This window comes from Maylandia zebra, linkage group LG5 (assembly GCF_041146795.1).
Source record: "Maylandia zebra isolate NMK-2024a linkage group LG5, Mzebra_GT3a, whole genome shotgun sequence".
NCBI lineage: Eukaryota > Metazoa > Chordata > Actinopteri > Cichliformes > Cichlidae > Maylandia > Maylandia zebra.
Window position 1 is genome coordinate 21122476 of NC_135171.1, and position 20149 is coordinate 21142624.

The 20149-nt window shown below is 39.0% G+C and overlaps 1 protein-coding gene across 1 annotated transcript; it reads left to right on the forward strand.

Moving 5' to 3' along the window:
- The first annotated feature begins 3734 nt into the window (after nucleotides 1-3734).
- Nucleotides 3735-19630, forward strand: prkcda (protein kinase C, delta a). Its single transcript, XM_004544878.4, has 18 exons — nucleotides 3735-3984; nucleotides 6459-6587; nucleotides 6731-6930; nucleotides 7011-7077; nucleotides 7375-7528; nucleotides 8596-8627; nucleotides 9439-9524; nucleotides 10116-10245; nucleotides 10606-10706; nucleotides 11686-11782; nucleotides 11956-12086; nucleotides 12430-12603; nucleotides 12710-12801; nucleotides 16304-16366; nucleotides 17169-17307; nucleotides 17427-17615; nucleotides 18430-18558; nucleotides 18648-19630. Exons 2-18 carry the CDS (start codon nucleotides 6479-6481, stop codon nucleotides 18804-18806), a joined length of 2052 nt encoding a protein of 683 aa, XP_004544935.1. The 5' UTR covers nucleotides 3735-3984; nucleotides 6459-6478; the 3' UTR covers nucleotides 18807-19630.
- The last annotated feature ends 519 nt before the right edge of the window (nucleotides 19631-20149 follow it).

Genomic DNA, 20149 nt, shown 5'->3' on the forward strand with positions numbered 1-20149 from the left:
AATGATTATTTATGTGCTAGTTAAGAAGCACAAAAAGAAAGCCTTCTGTGTGCTTGACGTGTCTTTTTCAGTGAGGCAGGAATGGTGTCATAATCCGGTCTTACTTCCACATTGCTGCAGGCGGGAGCAATGCAGAGTGAAGCAAATAATCAATCGTACACACAGCCTACTCAATAAGGTCAGATGCAGGCAGCTCTGTTATATGTGGTCTGTTACCATTAACAACTGATGCTACGGAGCCGCTTGAAATCTATTCTGAGGTGAGCTTCCTTACCTGTGGCTTTTTACTCACAACGCACCAACAGCACACACTCGACTTTATTTAACGACAAACTCACACTGACACGCTCGGACCGCCAGTCTTTGTCTGAGAAGGGAATGCAGCATTTGCATTGATGTCGTGAGCTACAACAGGATAGCTTCTCATCTTTCATAGTGCTGTGTGGGCAGCATTGCCTCAGGGGAAAGGAAAAGAGTTTATTACGCAAGAGCTGGATGTTTAATAAAAAGAAAGACTCCGTCCCCTTGACATTGGCTTGACATTTCTGGGTTTGCACCTTGTGTTTCTCGTTCTCACTCAGAGATGGGGAGAGGAAGTGGAGAAAAGAAAAGATACAGAGAGGCTGGAAGAATAGAGGGACTCACTCTTATGTCCCACTTTGCAAACTCTTTGCAGCCTACACTGCCAAGTCAATGTTACACCTATTCCACCTCCCCTAAAGCTTTAAATAGCCCGCTTTCCCTCAAAAGGACAAACCAGAGAGAAACACACAGCCTTCAGCACACTCTGCACCTCCGACTGAACATACATTATTCCTGCTGCCTAAACGGGTAGTCTGCATTGTGCCTTCTGTTCTCTGGTGATCAGTGTGTCATAAACATTTAGAAAGAGATAATTAAACATATGTCAGCAGGACCAGCATCCAACAATAAAAGGCTTTGAGATATGACATCTCAGAGGAGGCTTTTGCAAACTCCAAACACTTTAAAAAATGCTTGTTATTTGGTGACCAGGCTTTAGAGCTGTGTTAATGAGAGTTAATTTAGAAGACTGACATCACACTCGGGAATTTCCATTTAAAGTGGATCTTGTTTTAGTTTTTTTTAAATTCTGACCGTAGAATCACTTTATTTGAACCATTTTAATTAATAAAAATAAAGAAAAGCCTGATAGGTTAAAGAGTGTGACGACTGGGGAACAAATAGATTTTCAAAGCAAACAAATAATACCTTTCAAATCTATGGAGCTCACTAACAAGAATCTTGTTTCTAGTTGAAAATGCAGAAGTGAAAAGGTAACCTTGTCAACAAACATCACAATGTTTTACCCTCATGCCCTTCATCCAGACGTGAAGGCTTTATTTTTTCTTTTTGTGCACTGCACTTCAGGTGTAAAAACATCAAGTTGTAGTTTGCTTGGAGTTTATTTAGAAGACCATGGGAATCAAACATAAGCTTCGGTGGCCCAAATAGGACTGGGCCAACACTCCACTGAACTGAATTTGTGCTTTTAATAGTATTTTTTTTTTAATTTTTTATAAATAATGCAACAGTTTTCCAAACAATTAATTGCCAGTGACAGATAAATTCTTGTTTTTCACTATCTACTATGTAAATGGCTGAGCAATGAGTAATTTTAAAATGTAAGCCCAAAGAGTAGTGCTGGCAGATTTCTTTCATTTACCACAGTACCATATCTGCATTATGCAGAAAAACCAAGACATACTGGTCAAATTTCACTTATTTTTCTGATATTAAGATATTTCAGGGAGCAGATGTGTAGGTAAAATTCATTACACTGACAGAAAGCAGAGTTTCACTGGTCCAACCCAGATGGTGAATTTTGGGTTGTATGAATCAGACATCTCTGTAACAGACAATATATTAGCTGGAGGAAATTGCAACCAACACAGACTTCAAGCACCCGCTGGTTTATTCTATATAGCCTCCATAAAAACGATGAAGCACTGCTTTTCCACTTTGTTTTTGTACAGATTTAATAACATTAACTGTGTTAATTCACAAAGTCAAGTTGTGGTGGAGTTTCCGCCACAAAAGCAAGAAAGCTGATGTTACACACTTATCCCTTAAACATGGGAAACGATCTGTTTATCCTAATACTTGTAAATGGAAATGCTCTAAATGTCTTTTCCACAGAGCAATCGGGAGATGCTGCTGTGTCTCTCTAGCATTATGCATGAAACTAATTCATCACACAGTCTTTATCTGCAACTGTCAGGCACCCCCAAATTTTTTTCTTCCTATTTTATAGCTGATGCTATTCTGCTTAAATCAGCAGTTGTAATGTGCCTTTTTACATTTGATTTTTTGAATTGTACAAAATAGAGAAAATAATATTTTCTAAATTTAAAATTCAAATGTATCCTCTATTTACAGCAACAAAAGAAGCAGCTTTGAATAACCTGACGGCCAAAACAATTTAAAAAAAAAAGTCTTACACCTGTAGTTGACCATAATAAACATTTAAATAATAAACTCACAACTGAGTATGCACTAAAACCCATGAAAGAAACCTCAGCTTCAAATGACGAAGCCTCTTCCTTAGCTTCCTAGCCCACAGAGCCACATAGCCATATGCATTCATCTGCATGCATAAGGAGTTTCTATGTAGATGATCATTCTCTCTTCCATCTCTGCAGGCTCAATTTAACATCCGCCTGTTCTCCAGCCTATGAATCCCACTGGTGGATCATCACAGTGTGTGTATGTGTGCATGTGTGTGCTGGAAAAAGAACAGAATAACAGGGTTTCTTGAGCTTTGAGGGTGCCTCAGTGAGAGTCAGAAGAGTCGGTGAGCATTGAAGTCTTTAGTGCACACACCTAGTCTGCAGACTTCCTGTGTCTACCATGAGTCAGAATCTGCTTGTTATGTAAATCCACAGAGAAGTGAGGGGGACACGGCACACCTGTGCCCTGCCAGCCTGCTCCTGTCCAGGTTTTTTTTCCTTCCCTTTTGACACAGAGCAGCAATTACTTATTGCTCCCAGTCATTGAACTATGACTCATCCTGGAGGAATTAGGCCCTCAATCAGCCAGTATGTTCTATAGCTGCCTCTAATCAGATGACGATGAATACCAAGTTGGGCTTAACCCCCCCCTTACTTGTGCTGACATACAATTATTTAGATCTATGTGTGCGTGTGTGGGGGTGAACACAGGCATGAAACAAATAAAGAGTGTGGATAATCTGGAGTGCCTGTTTAGAACAAGAAAAGATCCTTCTTGGTACCGGAGCCAAATCTGCCACCTCCTCACCAGCAAAACCTAGCGCAAACCTCAAAACTACCCCCGCAGCCTACAGTCCCAGCCACGTGACCCCACCCCCTGCCACACAAACACTTCACGTGGAAAAAAAAAGACTCTTCCCCCACATACTGTAATCTAGGGCATACTCACCAGCAATGCGGATCTTTATGCACAGTTATAATGTGTTGGGTCGCTTTTTCATATTTATAACTCATATAGCCTCATATATGATCAACAGGTCTGCTGTGACGAACACGCCCGTTAACTTCAAACAGGCTTACATGTCAAGTGACACGCGTGACTGAAAAGTGATAGACTATGTGTGTATTTGCCTGCATCTGTGCTGTGTTTGTGTGTGTTAAGGGAATACTCCCACCCCTGAGGGGGGAGAAAAAAAGAAAAAAAGTATTATGGTAAGTGGCACGGCCCTAAATTCAATGAGGGCAGCTAAGTGTACAGTGCCCCGCCACCGCTTCACAGACTACCCTGTGTGAGTCTGTGTGTCTGAAAGAGAGAGAGAGGGGGGGAGTGAGTGTGTGTGTCTGTGTGTGTGTTTGTGTGCATACCAGGTAAACGTCACAGCTTGCAAAGAAAGCCCCTGCGCTGCGAGCGCGCGCCACACTTCCTCAATCGACGGAATCACAGAGAGAAAAAAAACACTAGAGGAAGAAAAAGAGCAACTTTCGTCGAGAACAACCGCCTGGTTTGCAGGACAAGGTGAGTCTGCCATTACAATCCTTTTCAGGCTTCAGTCGAGTGGGTTTTTAGTAGCAGAGTACGGGTTTTACGTCTAAACTTTACAGAAAGTTACAGAAAACAGTACCGTTTCGTCTGCTTCTTTCATCCTTTGGAAAACCTCACTGTGAGGGTGAGGCGAGTAACGCTAAACCCTGGCTAACTGGTTACAGTTTTTCTTCCTCGCTGAAAGCGTTAGCTGTTGTAGCGCAGTGAAAGTTTAGCCAGACACGTTTCATTTCTATGAAAAGTCAACAAGGCAGCTGGCACTACACAGCTGTTTTGGTTAAAATAATAACCCCTGACAACTTTTCCGAGTAGCGACTGGAGCTGCTTCAGTGAAACAGTGCACAGGAATCCGTGACCCCGTCACACTTGCTGACGCTACGGGGTCACAAAAGGTACTGACAGGTGAATTATCGCGACCTACTGATCTATACCCACCTGGACTGGAACATCTGCAAGCATCTGCGGCCCTGTCTTAACACAGTCGGTAACTGCATGCAGTATGTCGGTAATTCTGCTTATGTGGAATCCGTTAAGTGACAGAATATCACCAGGGATGAGGAGGAATGTGAGCAGGTCTGGACAGCGAGGATGGAGGAGTAAAGATAAAAAGAAGAAAAGGGAGAAAAGGGAGAAGGAACAGTTATTTACTTGTCATTAAGACAATCTGGCTGCAAGCTGCTGTCTGAGTCAGACGTGGGGTGACATCTGCGTTCAGCCAACTGACAATCGACCACATCCTTTAGAGAATAAAGAGAGAATCAGATGCACTGACTGATTCTCGGTGAATGTGACCGTCAGAGTTTAGTTTTTCATTATGCGCAAGACTCAAATCTAGATAGGACCTGTGTCAACCTCAGCAATGGTTTAGGTGTTCTGCGCGATCACATGAGGCGTTCAAAAGTGTTTATGAGGGGGTAATTACGTCGAGGAAGAAAGGCTCTTTTCCATACCACGATGAAACACAGTCAGGCTCTCAGAATCAGGTATTATGTTACCATTTCAGTCAGTAAAAGCGATGTTAGTATTCTTCTGTGTGGAAGAAAATTAAAATTTTAATTGAACTTTAAATTAAGCAAAGGTTCAGAGGAGAGTACAGCCATCAAATTATGTTTCAGTGCTCAGGGGTTTATTTTTTGTAATGATTTTACCACATTGCCTTTGTGAATGAACAACGTGTAATGGTTTTTGATACAATTATTAAGCAATAATAACAGAAATCAGTAATTGTGTGGTTTGTTAGGTCAGACATTAGGAAGTAGACAACATAAAGTTGAATAACAAGCTTCTAGAGGATGTTTACCAGTTACAGTATGCTGGGGAGGTAACTAGACAGGACAATTTGAAACTGCTCACAGCTGGTTGGGAAATCAATCACTATTGGCCTGAAACACACAGCATGCCTGCTGTTGATTAACTCCCAAAAGCCCTGGCATCACAGCTCCCAGCTGCAGTACGTGAGTGAAACTGGTTGCATGCTTTTTTACTTGCCTGCATCTTTTATTCCGTCTTACTTTTCTGAGTCTGAGTGTAGGTGGTTACAGTTTCAGGCTTGTGATAGCAGCTAGGCTTTCTTTGGAGCACAGCATGCATTTGGATCAGTGACATGTTGAGACTAGCTCTGACTTTGTAGTGCTAGGAAACACCTCTGGTGTTGCAGCTGCAACCTGTCAGAAACTGCACGCATAGTGATAAGGAACCAAACAAATGTGACTTTGTGCTCACATTTTAAATGTGTATCAGTGGCAATAAGAAAATAATAATTAAAGACTCCATGGGTATAACAGTTAACAGGGGTTACCTAATGTATTGCACATACTGAAACTAGTGGTGTTTGGGTTGTTATAGAGAAAAGTTGTGGCACTGTCTGCAACACTTGTGGAGTTATGCAAGCAGCAAACCATGCGTGAGGTAACAAGCACCCAGCACAAAGGGGGACATTGATCGCTCATTATGTGTCACCACTGGAATTTCACTTCTAATGCAAAAGAAATCCAGTTATTCAGGTATTTCCTCTGTAGGTAAAAAAGTGAATGATTTTTTTCTCTTCAGTTAGGAAAAATATGGAAAATATATACATGACATAAAATTCAGGTCATGTACTAAATGTGTGCGTAACTTGCTTCCAACAAGCAGTCATTTGGATTAATAGCCAGTCCACCATAAAAAATTGAGTCAGAGTAAATCTTGCAGTGAGAGAAAGCAAAATACAAATTTGTGCTGCAGCCAGAGGCAAATTTTGCTCATTGCAGGTGTCTCGCTTAGTGACAGGAAATTCTCAAATACCAGTAAAAAGACCGCTTATCTTATCTTCTGTCTTTTTTTTTGTTTGGGGTCAAAATGCTCAGATAGAACTTAGCACTATTGCTTGACATTTTGCAATATTTTGAGACAATGCGATGATGCACTTTAACAGTAATAAATTTGTGGTTGTTCTTGTCTGAGAACAGGCGATCCTGGTACTTTCACCATGGCTCCTTTCTTGAGGATTGCCTTTAACTCGTACGACCTGGGTATCCTGCCTCCTCTGACTGACCCACCCTTCTGTGCTATCAAGATGAAGGAAGCCTTGACAACTGGTGAGATCATTTTTTTGTCTTTTGCAGAAGTCTCTACTTCTGCTCAAACAACAAACACAAATTATGTTATCTTATTTTGTTTAAATTGAAAACATGCCAAAAATATATTTTCTACTTCCTCTATCTGCCCATCTGCTTCTCAGAAAGAGGGAAGACCCTGGTTCAGCGTAAACCCACCATGTACCCAGCCTGGAAGTCCACTTTTGATGCACACATCTATGAAGGTCGTGTGCTCGAGGTACTGCTGATGAAGACAGCGGAGGAGCCGCTGGCTGAAGTGTCTGTCGGTGTGTCTGTCCTTGCTGAGCGCTGCAAGAAAGCCAACGGGCGTGCTGAATTCTGGGTAAGTCATTACACACTGTCCTTTGTCTTTAAGAGCAAATGTCAGGATCCTGTTTAACTGTACTTATATTTTGTGTTCAGGTGGATCTCCATCCTTCAGGAAAAGTAATGATGGCAGTGCAGTATTTTCTGGAGGATGCAGATGCAGGTGAGATTAAATTACATTATATTTTTATATTATTTATTTTTATTTTCTCTTCTATGCACTTCCTTTTATTTAAGTATGTTTTGCAGCCTCTTCAAAGACAGTTAGAGGGGTATCCCCCTCACCCACACCAGTCATCTCTGGTTTTCAGCTGCTAATTTAATGTAGTCCTTACACACACTTTAACGTGTGATTCCCTACTGCAATCATAAGGCTATCAGTCTGTAACAAATCTGTAATATGACCTCTCTGTCACAGTGTTGTATATGACTGACTTGTTTTTCTCTCTTTATTTGGAAGAGAGCAAGCAGCCTGTGAAGGAGGAAGCTCCTACTCTGAACCGTAGACGCGGGGCCATAAAGCAGGCCAAAATACACTTCATCAAGAACCATGAGTTCATTGCAACTTTCTTCAGACAGCCCACTTTCTGCTCTGTGTGCAGAGAATTTGTCTGGTCAGTGCCCGTCTAAAACTTTCATCAAATTAGGAAACAGGATATTGAGAATCTAGTGTTCAGGAACTTGTGGATATGTAGTATTAGCAGACTTATTTCTGATTAAGACTGTAATTATTTTTCTAGATCACTGTTTTGTATGTGACACTTTTAATGTGAACAGTTCCTGGAAATATGAGCTCTCTAATTAAAAAAGAAGTGAGGACAATCCCCTGACATAGTTTGGCAGAAACTCTCAATAACTATTTTTGTTTGCCAGACCATGACCCAAGACTTTGATGACCCATTTTCTTGATGTTATACATAGAATGCTCATGTTTTCCTTTGAAGACTTTAGTTGTCCAGTTATCTGATATGAAGCACATTTTGATGAAATTGGAAATTTTGTGCAAAAAGATACACAAAACTACATACTTCATTTGGAGCCACATTACAGAAATGTACTATTTTAGGCCTAATATTAGATAAGCCTAACATTATTTTCCCAAATTGATTCTACAGAAGTAAAGTCTAAATATAGGAGGCATCCTATCTTATCTGACTTCACTTTATCTTATTTCAGATTAGGAAATGATAAATATACACCCCAACATCTCGTTTAAGCCCATTATTGACCACCCGCTGGTACTTTTCCATCTTACTGAGCTCCACACATCCTTGTTACCATTAGCTTTCTCAATGATTGCTGTTGCCACGTTAGTTAAATGAAGTTCAGAAATAAAGTACTACCACTAACCCCTTCCTCACACATCTGTACTTACTCACTCTACTTGATGGAAGAGGGATTGTTAGTGTAGCTCTAAGATTACCCTAAAGGTAGGAGACTTGTGCTTTTGGGAGGTTATGTTACTTGTGTTATGCACTTTAATATTCTTAGGTAGAGTAGCAAATCAGGGCCTGTTCCTATGAAGTGTTTTAACCTTAATGAGACTTAATCACCATCGTTACCACACAGTTAAGATAGAATTTACAAGTTATAAAGTGTATGCAATGCAGTACCTGTTCCTTATTGCTTTTGAGTGATAAACTGGGAAATCATTCACAAAGCCTGTCTTTGTCTCACACAGGGGACTCAACAAGCAAGGCTATAAATGCAGACGTAAGTGTACTTCATTAAAAAAATCTCAATACATTGTGTTATAGCTAAAACAGCAACATAGATGTTCAACACGTTCTCACTCCCAAAGCGTTACATTTTACGCTAGGTGACAAATCGTCTGTATATTACGCTTCCGGCACCCAACACGTCCCTATATTATGAGATCGGAAAAATGAGGAAACATGAGAAAACATGAGAACCGTTTGAAATGAATCTACACATGTACGTTCATTTTACTTAAGTTGCTTTAGAAAACACTATCTAATGTCATCAAAGTGCTGGTTAAGGTTCGGGATAAGTTTATGGTTAGGGCTGGAATACATGGCTGGAATGTGTATTACCGGCATTCTACTGGAATTCATCTATAACCAGGCGCGTAGCATAATACACGTTCTTATGCTTTCGCGTTCCTCAGGAATGCCTCGGGACTTAACATATCGTGAGTATATCACATCTCGGGAGTGAGAATGGCTGAGATGTTAAACATAAAAAATGTCTACTTAACCATAAAAGCAAACTGTGAAATGTACATATTCATTTCTTTTACCGTTATGCACTCAAAAATATGCTGATTGCTGAAATATTTCCATGTAATTTTTTTTACAAGGTAAAATGATAGATTTAAAGGAGTCTGGTCAAAAGAAATGTAGTGGACTACCATTTTCCTGCAAGATTAATTATATAGATAAATTTGATTTGACATATTTTCACTGAATTTTATTCAAAATCACTGCTTCATGTTTATGAAAGCATGTGTGTGTACAGCTTAAAAACTAAAGTATTAATCTGCTATATCGTTTCTTTTTCTCAGAATGTAATGCAGCCATCCACAAGAAATGTATAGACAAAATCATCGGCAGATGTACTGGTACTGCTGCCAACAGTCGGGATACTGTGGTGTGTAACACACATTTCTTCTGTACACCATGTACTGTTAGTGTTCGCCATATGTGTCCCAATTAGTGCGCAATAGTCAGTTTAGTGTGGGCTTTTTTTCCTCTGTGATTTACGATTTTGATGTATTCCTCCTTAGCAAATCAACAATGATTCGTTTATCAAATTAAAGTGTATAGTTCGGTCAGGGTTTAACACAAAGGCACATACCTGTTAGTTTCCACTTCCAGTGAAGCATTTTTCAATGTCCATCAATATTAGGGGATAATCAAAGTCCAGCTAACCTAGATAGCAGTGACAGGAATGAGCACTGCACCCCCACACATTGTGGGACTAACAGATGGGGTGTGGTCTTAGGGAAATACTTTAAATTCAACTAGCAGGGACAGATCTGGCCCACAAGTTGTAATCTCTGAGAATTTTTTTTACACAGTGCTGTAGTGACTTTTGACACATTGAAGTTAGAGAGGGAAGAAGAAGACAAGGGGGAAAAAAAGGATGAGGAAGGTGCGCAGGAAAGCTAGATGTTACAGGCCTGTGAGCGTGAGTCCTTTGGTCATACATAGCAATGATGAATCTTCTCCGTGCCCAAAGTTCCAGAAGGAGCGATTTAAAATCGACATGCCGCATCGTTTCAAGATCAACAACTACATGAGTCCCACCTTCTGTGACCACTGTGGAAGCCTTCTGTGGGGTCTGGTCAAGCAAGGCCTGAAGTGTGAAGGTACAGCAGAGACATGATTGACTGGATGGTTACAGGAGCGTGTGCTTCTGTACTCTACAGACTAAAAAAATATTTACGCCTAAAATGTTGACTTTAAGCAACTTAATTAAAAGTAAATTTTCTGTGTATTTTTTACATATAAAACATGTAAAACATTGAATTTAATGGATTTGGTCAAATTAAATTTACCGTATTGAAATACATTTAGTTTATCCTAAGCATATTTTCCTTAATGATTATTTTAAAAAATAACCCTTCAGTTTTATAGATTTCATTTTTATTTTACTCAAAATTATTGCTTCATATTTATGGGGGCCAAGAAAAATTTTTTCAGTGCAGACTTGTTTTTTCTCTTTGCAGACTGCGCCATGAATGTCCATCACAAGTGTCAGGACAAAGTAGCCAACCTTTGTGGTATCAATCAGAAACTACTAGCCGAAGCCCTCACACAAGTCAGTCAGGTGAGTTCAGTGAGTCATTCAGTGGATTGTATCTTTTGGTATTCAAGTCCACATCAAGATGGATGACATTACAATGAGAAAGAAGTGTGACTCAGGTGTCATTCTACTAACGCGACTTTGCTCTTGGAGATTTTGTGACTCCGAATGATAATGAATAACAAATATAGATAAGCACTTTATTAAATTTTATATAAAAAAGATAATTTAAAAACTGGTTGTTGCTGTTCTGTTTTCTATGTAGTGGCACTTATTTGGATGTTTTCCAGAAATATTAGTAAACATATTAGCAGCAAATTTCTTTATAACTTTATAAACTTTCTGAATAAAATGAATACTTAAGCCTTATAACTACATCTCTATATTTTATCATCATTTAAGAAATGAAATAGCATTTAAATTCTTGAAGTATTTACATTATTTATCATAATGTGTAAATGTTTGTTTTGAAAGGATAGAGAAGATTCAAATAGATCTGAAATCAAATCTAGGCACTTAGCTTGCAATGTTGCCAGTACCCCGAGATGCTTGTGTTTGTTGGCTCAACAAAACCTAAAACTGGTTATAGAGATAATGGGTGTCATGATAACAGTTATCAACTTTCTTTGTTTACCCAAACTTTCCACTTCAGGCTTCTTACCTGAAGTGGAAAGATAACAAGCTGATTAATAATAACTAACTAGCAAAAAAGTATCTTATTTGTTTCACTTGAATGTGAAACTCAAAGTTACTGGTGTGTGTTGACCTAATTTTCCTGCCCTTCTGTGCTAAACGCCTGACTCATTCTGTTCTGTCTTTACAGGCCTGTCGTTCAACCCAAAATCTATTTAGTTTTGAAGATAGTTAAAGAGAGAAGAATCAAACAAGTTTTTGACTCAAATGTACCACGGCTGTTAGTCGACCATTGTTAGGAAACAGTTGTTTGAGTTCTTCATGTTTATTTTTTGTTTATGTGTTTATTTTTCTTCCTTTTTTCCATCAGAAATCATCCACTCGCCGTTCAGATCCAAATCTGCCTAATCTCCCGGATATTGGAATCTATGACGAAGTGAATAAACTTGCTGGACTTGAGATCAATGGTGAGTGAGGCTTTATTTGTTGGTGCTTTTTCCTCCAAACATTCAAGCAGAAAGTTAAAGTTCTGTACTGATAGCAAATGCTATGCAAATAAAAACTGCAGAAAATATGCAAAGGTTTGAGATAATTGTGTAAATATGTCATTTCTGTGTGTGGTAATGTATTTGTCCATTAGATGGGTCGACATACGGCAAACTTTGGGAAGGTTCCATCCCACGGGTACCGTCTCGTCTTACCCACTTAACCAAGATCAACATGGACAACTTCATCTTCCACAAAGTCTTAGGAAAAGGCAGTTTTGGAAAGGTACGGAGCAATGACGTCAGTGTGAAACGAACTGTGAGACTGCCATCTTAAAAACTAGAGAGAAAAAGAGAGAATATAAATAAGTGAACCAACAACACTCAAGTCAACCCATATCAGCTGTCATCATTACAATGGAGGCTGTAGTTCTCTTATAGAACTTATTACATGGACTGTGGGTGTTTCATCAACCAGCGAATTAAAATACTAATACTTCTCTTCTCTTCTCTTCTCTTCTCTTCTCTTCTCTTCTCTTCTCTTCTCTTCTCTTCTCTTCTCTTCTCTTCTCTTCTCTTCTCTTCTCTTCTCTTCTCTTCTCTTCTCTTCTCTTCTCTTCTCTTTGTAGGTCCTGCTGGCAGAGCTGAAAGGGCGTGGAGAGTATTTTGCTGTGAAAGCTCTGAAGAAAGATGTAGTGCTTATGGATGATGATGTGGAGTGCACGATGGTAGAGAAAAGAGTCTTGGCTTTAGCCTGGGAAAACCCCTTCCTCACACACCTTTACTCCACCTTTCAGACCAAGGTACTTCCCCTCCATGTCATTAATGACTGTATTTTATTCTGCATCAGTAGTTACATTACATTACATCGTTGTGCCTTTAATAGTAAAAAATGAAATGTTTCTCTAGGAGCATCTGTTCTTTGTGATGGAGTATCTGAATGGAGGTGACTTGATGTTTCACATTCAGGAAAAAGGGCGCTTTGAGCTCTACAGAGCCACGTGAGTTCCACCTGTCACACAGCCATCATGACATACTGTACGTTACTCAGTGGAAACACAATCCCTGCCATCCTTACTCAGTGTTCACATGCTTGTCTAGCTGCCCAGAGACTCACATTTACAGAAGATACTTGTAAAGATGAGCATATGTTTATTGTCTCTTTGTCACTTTTTTAGCCTGCATCTTGTTTTCTTTTATATGATGTATAAAGTCTGAAGGACTGGGGCAATGCTGGCATCTATTAGCTCCTGTTCTTTAGAAGACAGGCCTTGTAAGGAGTGAACAGCTCTTAATGTTTGTGTATGGGGAGATATCAGTTACTACACCCACTTCTCATCACACTATGGGAATCTCTCCAGAGAAAAACAATTGCAAGCTGGTGAAATAAAGCGTTATGAATCCAAAATCTGGCGGCACCTTGACTGCCAACTAAACTTTTACTTTTTTAAATTAAATTACACTTTTACAAACCTGCTGACATTTCTTAGCAAGTGCTAAGATAAGATAAGATAAGATAAGATAAGATAAGATAAGATAAGATAAGATAAGATAAGATAACCTTTATTAGTCCCACACGTGGGAAATTTGTTTTGTCACAGCAGGAAGTGGACAGTGCAAAAGTTATGACGCAAAAATTAGAATACAATAAGAATAAATACAGTACACAGCTGTACAGAATAGAATAAAATAATATACTATATACAGTAGAATAAAATAGAATAAAAATATACAATAAGATAAAAATAGAATACGAATGCTATATACAACTGAGTAAAAATACAACGATGCCAGAAAGGATTATTGCACTTAGTGTTATTGCACATGTGTGGATGTGTGTGTTTGTTCAGTTAAAGTCTTTGTTGTGGAGTCTGACAGCAGTGGGGAGGAAAGACCTGCGAAATCTCTCCGTCCCACACCGTGGGTGCCGCAGTCTCCCACTGAAGGAGCTGCTCAGTGCTGTCACAGTCTGCTGCATGGGGTGGGAGACGTTGTCCAACAGGGATGACAGCTTAGCCGCCATTCTCCTGTCACTCACCACCTCCACCTCCTCACCTCCTCCTAAGGATTCAGAGAGATTAATATGAGAGTAATAATCATGTTATGTGGTGTTTAGAACCGATGAAATTCTTGCTTTTTAGTCAGTTATAAATTTAATTCACTGAGTGCAGAAATCTTTTGAAAAGTAATGTTTTGGCTGAAGAGTTTTGACAGAATTTGGCTGTATGTAGCAGAAAAATACAAAGAGTGTACAGCCGGGTTTTAAGACTGAATGCATTCGCTGGATTTTTTTCTTATGAACCACTGAAATGCTTCATGTTCTGCTTTCTAACTGTTGTGCTTAGTCACTGATCTTACATCTCCTGTAGTTAAATCAGCGGCTGTGTCCAGTACCTTTGAGATGACAGGAGTAATTTTGTACTTTGCAAACACTGACACCTGATCCTTTGTTGGCATCCTCTAGAATTCTCCTCACTCAGTGACTGTATTCACTCTGGGTAATTTATCCTCAGTGAGTGAGAGAGAGTGGGCTATTTTATTTCCCTACTATTCATTCCTTTACGTGTTTGCATCTTTTTTTATGTTAATGCTTAAAACAAACATGCCTCAACAAGACAGCAGAAATTCTGTGGTTCATAAGACCGAATTTAAGTCAATTCCAGCAAAGCAGTAAATTAATTAAACAAATTTGCTTTAATTTAAATGTATGCTTACAGTCTGTGGTGTTAACCATGCATTGTTTTTGAAGACTGAATGGTAATATCAGTAAGAGCAGCAAGCTCATGCTATGAGCTGTTGCTTTTTTATGCAGTGTACTTTATGTAAGTTAACTTTGGTAGTTTTGCCTATCTTGCTGACAAACAGCATAGCTCCACCATGACTATAACATTGCCTGTTATAGTCATGCTGGAGCAGGTTGGTTGTTTAAACTTAAAAAAAAAAAAAAAGGATGCTTGTAGATGATGCATTTATACACATTTAAAGTGTTAAACAAATGAGGATGGATGGATTAAAATAAGGACTTTAATATTCTCTGCAGGGAAATTATTTTGTAACAGCTCTAATACTGGCGAGTTGTAAAATCCCACAAGCCTAACACAACACAGGACTACAAGAAATCACTGGGATGCATAGTCCGTAGTCTCAATGCAAGTGTGGATGATGTCACACGGAGTTGCCAGTTTGCTGGAGAGCGCGATGTAAACAACAGCCAATCTGGCATGTGAAAAGTCTGTGGGTATATAGTGTGGAAGTAGCCCCATGTTAAATATGTGGGCTGCAGAAGCGTTCCTTCACAGTAATGTGACAAGGGTGGCACCATCTGTTGTTAATAAAAGTGGCAAATCATCCACATCTTTATTTATTACGCTTGGATTTATTCCTGTTCACCCGAACTGTCTGAAAGCGGTTGATGGTAATCAAGGGATCTGAAATATACCCTGTTGCTATGTCTCTGTAAAACGTAACTGCACACTCATTAGGCTCATTTCCTTGTCAATCTCATGCCATTAACATAATTTCCTGCACTGTTAGAGGTGAGATATGGCTTTGATCCCCTCCTTTCATTTTCTTATCTATCTGTTCCTCCAGTGGCATTTCCTCTTATTTCTGTAGGAATGCTCATTATTGTTGTGAAAAAGACAAAGCAGTATTCTTCCATCAACCTGCACTTCCACCGCCATGCCAGTCAGGAAGTCGTCTAGTACCTGCAATATACATAATCTTCTGGTGACTTATTTATAATAGAATAGTTTCTGTAAACTTGATGACACACAAGATTAATGTGTCTAAACTGTCGTGTTGTATATTGTTGCACAGGCTGTCACAGAATATAAGGCATGTGCTGGATCTGGTTATGCAACATTTTTCCTTTGGCAGTGACTGAACTGCAGAGTCTCAGTTAAGCTCGTTGCCACCACAAAGGCTGCTGCTAACCTGACAAAGACTAGTTTCATGCACCATTTCAACTTTCCTTCAGCTTGCATGCATATCGAGGTGTCCTCTTACAACTGTGTGTTTTTGTTTTGTTCTTCGTGATCCAGGTTGAGACGTTCTTGTACATATGCCTGTACTGTCTGACTCCTATTCTATGAGGACTGCATTTCTAATGATGTTAAGTGAGAGATATTGACAGTCTATTCAGTCCTGTTCAGCAGGTCATTTAGTGTCACTGTGCAGGAACTGGGCTGGAGAGATGGCTTTGTGTGCTCTCCGGACCTGGTTGTTTCACTCGACACAGATGACAAGAGAAGCAGGTCAGCGATAGGCTAATCATTCGGCTCGCAGCAGCTCTTGGGTTTCACATTATGAGAGTGTTATTCACCTGTCTCCTACTCCATACAAATGTCCTCTTCAATAATTCAGGTGTACACTGAAATGAGTCTGCAGTTACACCAGTGTTAAGCCTCCAGCTATGTACTGAGATAGCTCCGCACAGGCCTGTAGCTTTCCATCAGAGATGAGTGTCTGATATTTCTGTCTCTGACTCCTTTGTCTTACCAGGTTCTACTCTGCCGAGATCATTTGTGGTCTTCAGTTTTTACATTCCAAAGGCATCATCTACAGGTCAGAGCACAGAATAGGAATTTCACATGAATATAAAATACACTTAAAAATCTGTTTTCTTTACATTATTTTGTTGTTGTTTTTTAATGCGCCAATGATTTCAGTTGCAAGTGTAATGAGAAAATGAATTTGCAAAGTCTCCAATCTTGTTTAGTTAGGTAATCCCACGCATTTTTGACACTTTTTCCCCCTGAAAGTTTAATTATTATTGTGTGGCATGCATTGAGCAAGGGCTGTTATGAAAACTGTGGACTTGGATGCAGTACAAAAATGTGATTTAAAATTTTTTTAAAAGATTTTGGGAAGAGGAAAATGTAAATGTGTTTATTTGTTACACTGAGAAAACCAGACTCCTGACATTTCAGGACAACACAAAACTAAGATAACTGTTACAAAATGTCTAGTAAATGAACATAGAAACAGTAGACCACTCAATTGGACTGCATATCTCAAAGACCTTTCATATCTCTGCATAATTTTGTTTTTTTTAATTATAGTGAAATCACCTATAAGTATAGTAAAAATTCAATATCCTCAAAGAAACTCATATAATTACTGCATTTTACAAAACTGCTGCTTTGTGTAGCAAATAGTAGTGTGTAAAAAATCTCACAGTTCAAAGTGCAAATGCATCTGTAATCAAACATTAATCCCCTTAAAATTTTATTTAACCTTTTATTGTAAGTTGTTATTTGTGTGGTAAATTCTGTTCTAACAAACACAAAATAGTTTTCTAAAACGTTATCATCACAATAACTCATGTTTATATCGTAACTTGGTTCTACTTTTTATTCATTTTCAGGGATCTTAAGTTAGACAATGTGATGCTGGACTGCGATGGGCATATAAAGATTGCTGACTTTGGCATGTGCAAGGAGAATGTATTTGGTGACAATCGCGCCACAACTTTTTGCGGCACTCCGGATTACATCGCTCCAGAGGTGCAGTCTTCTTCCAAAATTCTCTCTTGTGCTGAAATAATCAAATCTGCATTTAAAAACAAAACTTTTAAACGTCTGTCTGGTTTAATTGTTATTTATAATTTTTTGTTTAACTTTAGATTCTGCTGGGACAGAAATACTCATTCTCAGTTGACTGGTGGTCATTTGGGGTGTTGCTGTATGAGATGCTGATTGGTCAGTCACCTTTTCATGGAGATGATGAGGATGAGCTGTTTGAGTCCATTCGCATGGATACTCCCCATTATCCCCGATGGATTAGCAAGGAGTCGAAAGATCTGCTTGAGCGGGTTTGTATCATATCTTTAATACTAAATATAATAACCCCAAAAAGCGTTCAGACACGAAATGTCCATGAGTCCCAAAAAGTTGACTCTGTTCATCTGGACGTAGCGTTTTCAGTGGGACCAAGTGAGTTTCATGTGTTTATTTCACAAAGTATTAGGTAAACTAGTATTTGTGTCACTGGCAACAGACTGGACATTGAACAAGTCAGAAACATGAAAAGAAGCAGCTTGTAGATGCACAGAAACAGTGGGCAAGAAAAAGCTGCTTACATTTCATATCCTATATGAAATAACCATTTGAAAGGGTTTTAGGGTAACTGAGCTTAGTCCTCTGCTGGTGTGGGCTAATACTGGGATCAGCTAGTCTGCTGGGATTGTTCCAAGACTTGCCTTTGTGGGCCTGCCTGAGCTAAAGCTTTGCTTGAGGTTTAGTGAAATGAAATCAGCCTTTCTTTTGAGGGAGCATCCAAAAGCCCTCCAAATATTAACAAAAAGTATTTGGACAAGTTCTAATTGTCACACTTAGTGCAACATATCCATTGTTAATATGGTCTACTCCACCTGCAGTTACTCTGCCAGTTGTAAGACCTCGCAGAGTCCTGACCTGAATAACTTAGATTGTCTGTGGAGTAGGAAATGACGGTAAAAAAATTAGCTTGTTGATGCACTTGAGTGGAGGGAACATTAAGCACCAAGTTCAGTCCCTGGCTGGTACGGTCTGAGAACATAAGCAGTCCATTTAACTGAAAATCCTTTGTGTTTGACACATGATCACATATATTCCTTATGCAACCTTTCTGACCTTCCTTCCCTGCAGTTGTTTGAGAGAGACCCAACTCGCAGGATAGGAATTGTGGGTAATATCCGGTTACACCCCTTTTTCAAGAGCATTAACTGGCAGGCGTTGGAAATGAGAGAGGTTGAGCCCCCCTTCAAACCCAAAGTGGTACGTCACACACGTCACTGAGGATTTAAAAATTGTAGCTCTTGTGCTATGATTACATTTTGCTGAGATTTGTTTGTGGAAACTTCCAGAAAGCGCCGAATGACTGCAGCAACTTTGACCGGGAGTTCCTCAGCGAGAAGGCTCGTCTTTCCTACAGTGATAAGAACTTCATAGATTCCATGGACCAGTCGGCATTTGCTGGGTTTTCATTCATGAACCCCAAGATGGAGCATCTTTTAGAAAAATGATGTCATCCATGTCAGACTCATGTTACTCTCCTCATGTTTATGGAACAGTTTGCCTGCTTGCAGATGAGCAAGCTGTTTCACAATCAGTATTTGTTTCACCTTATTTTAAGCACAAACTATTCTTGGGTACGATCAAACAACAAACGGCCTGTGTACTGTATATATATATATGTGGATGTTTCATTTATGTGCATGCTTATTATTTGTATAGGTTATGAAGACCTGTGAGAGTAATAATATACTGTGGGAGTGGGAGTCTGAAAAATCCTTACATTCCACTTGACGTCATTGCTACCATCTGCTGCCATCATGTTTCCCTTTCATGTTGAAAATCATCTCCACTGGGGATAGAAAATATGAAATGGAGGAAAAAGGCTACAGGAACTAATTTTACTTCATGCTTCAGATATAGGTCGTATTTGTGAATGAGGTGACTGCATGTTTAGAGATTTGAGACCAAGAAAAATCCATCAATCTTAGCATTGTGGCTTAAATATGAATGTTATAATTTCAAACATCCAACTTCTTGCCTTTGACTAAGAAGAACTTGTGGTTGTAAAGTTGACTGAACAGTGCCATGTAATGATCAAACTTTAATGCTCCAGCTGTTTTCAGCTGTACAGAAAAGTTCTGTTTTGTGGATGGAGGTGCAATGAGTGCAGCCATGGGTACAAAAAGAGTAGTGAAATGACTAATTGGTGAGCCACTTAAACGCTGTATATAATATTTATGTATATTGTTGTTAACATGTATATTGGTTTGCAAAGGATGTATTTTTTTTTTACTGTCTCCATATTTCCCATATGATTAAAAAAAACATAAACTCCCAAGTCTGTGCTCCTTTTGTGTGATTTTGAAGTGCACGTAATAGAAAAGGTTTTAAACAAATTGACTTTCAGGAGCTGGACTGGAGGCGATCTAAAGCAATATAATCTTTATATAAATCAAATTAAAATTTTGAAGGCTTTTCACTTAAAAGCGTTTTGGATCTGATCAACAACCCATTATCCTTTGATTAAATTTGATTCATAAACAAACCAAAACAAGAATCAGTATCAGTCGACAAAATATTTTTTTTTCTATTTGTTAATAAATCTTTTTATTTGGACAGGAAATATTAGACACATTTTCCCGTAACTTATTATTATTATTATTATTTTTATCAGAAATGCATATATGTGTTTATATAGAGAATATATTGAGACCCTATGGATGCTTGTTTCTGCCACTAAAACATCAACAACCAAGGTTTGAGTCAGAAAGTCGAATTTGGAGATATTAACCAGTAATGCATTTTCCAGAAACACGTGGTCCACGTGGACCTGTAGTACATAATAAATTCC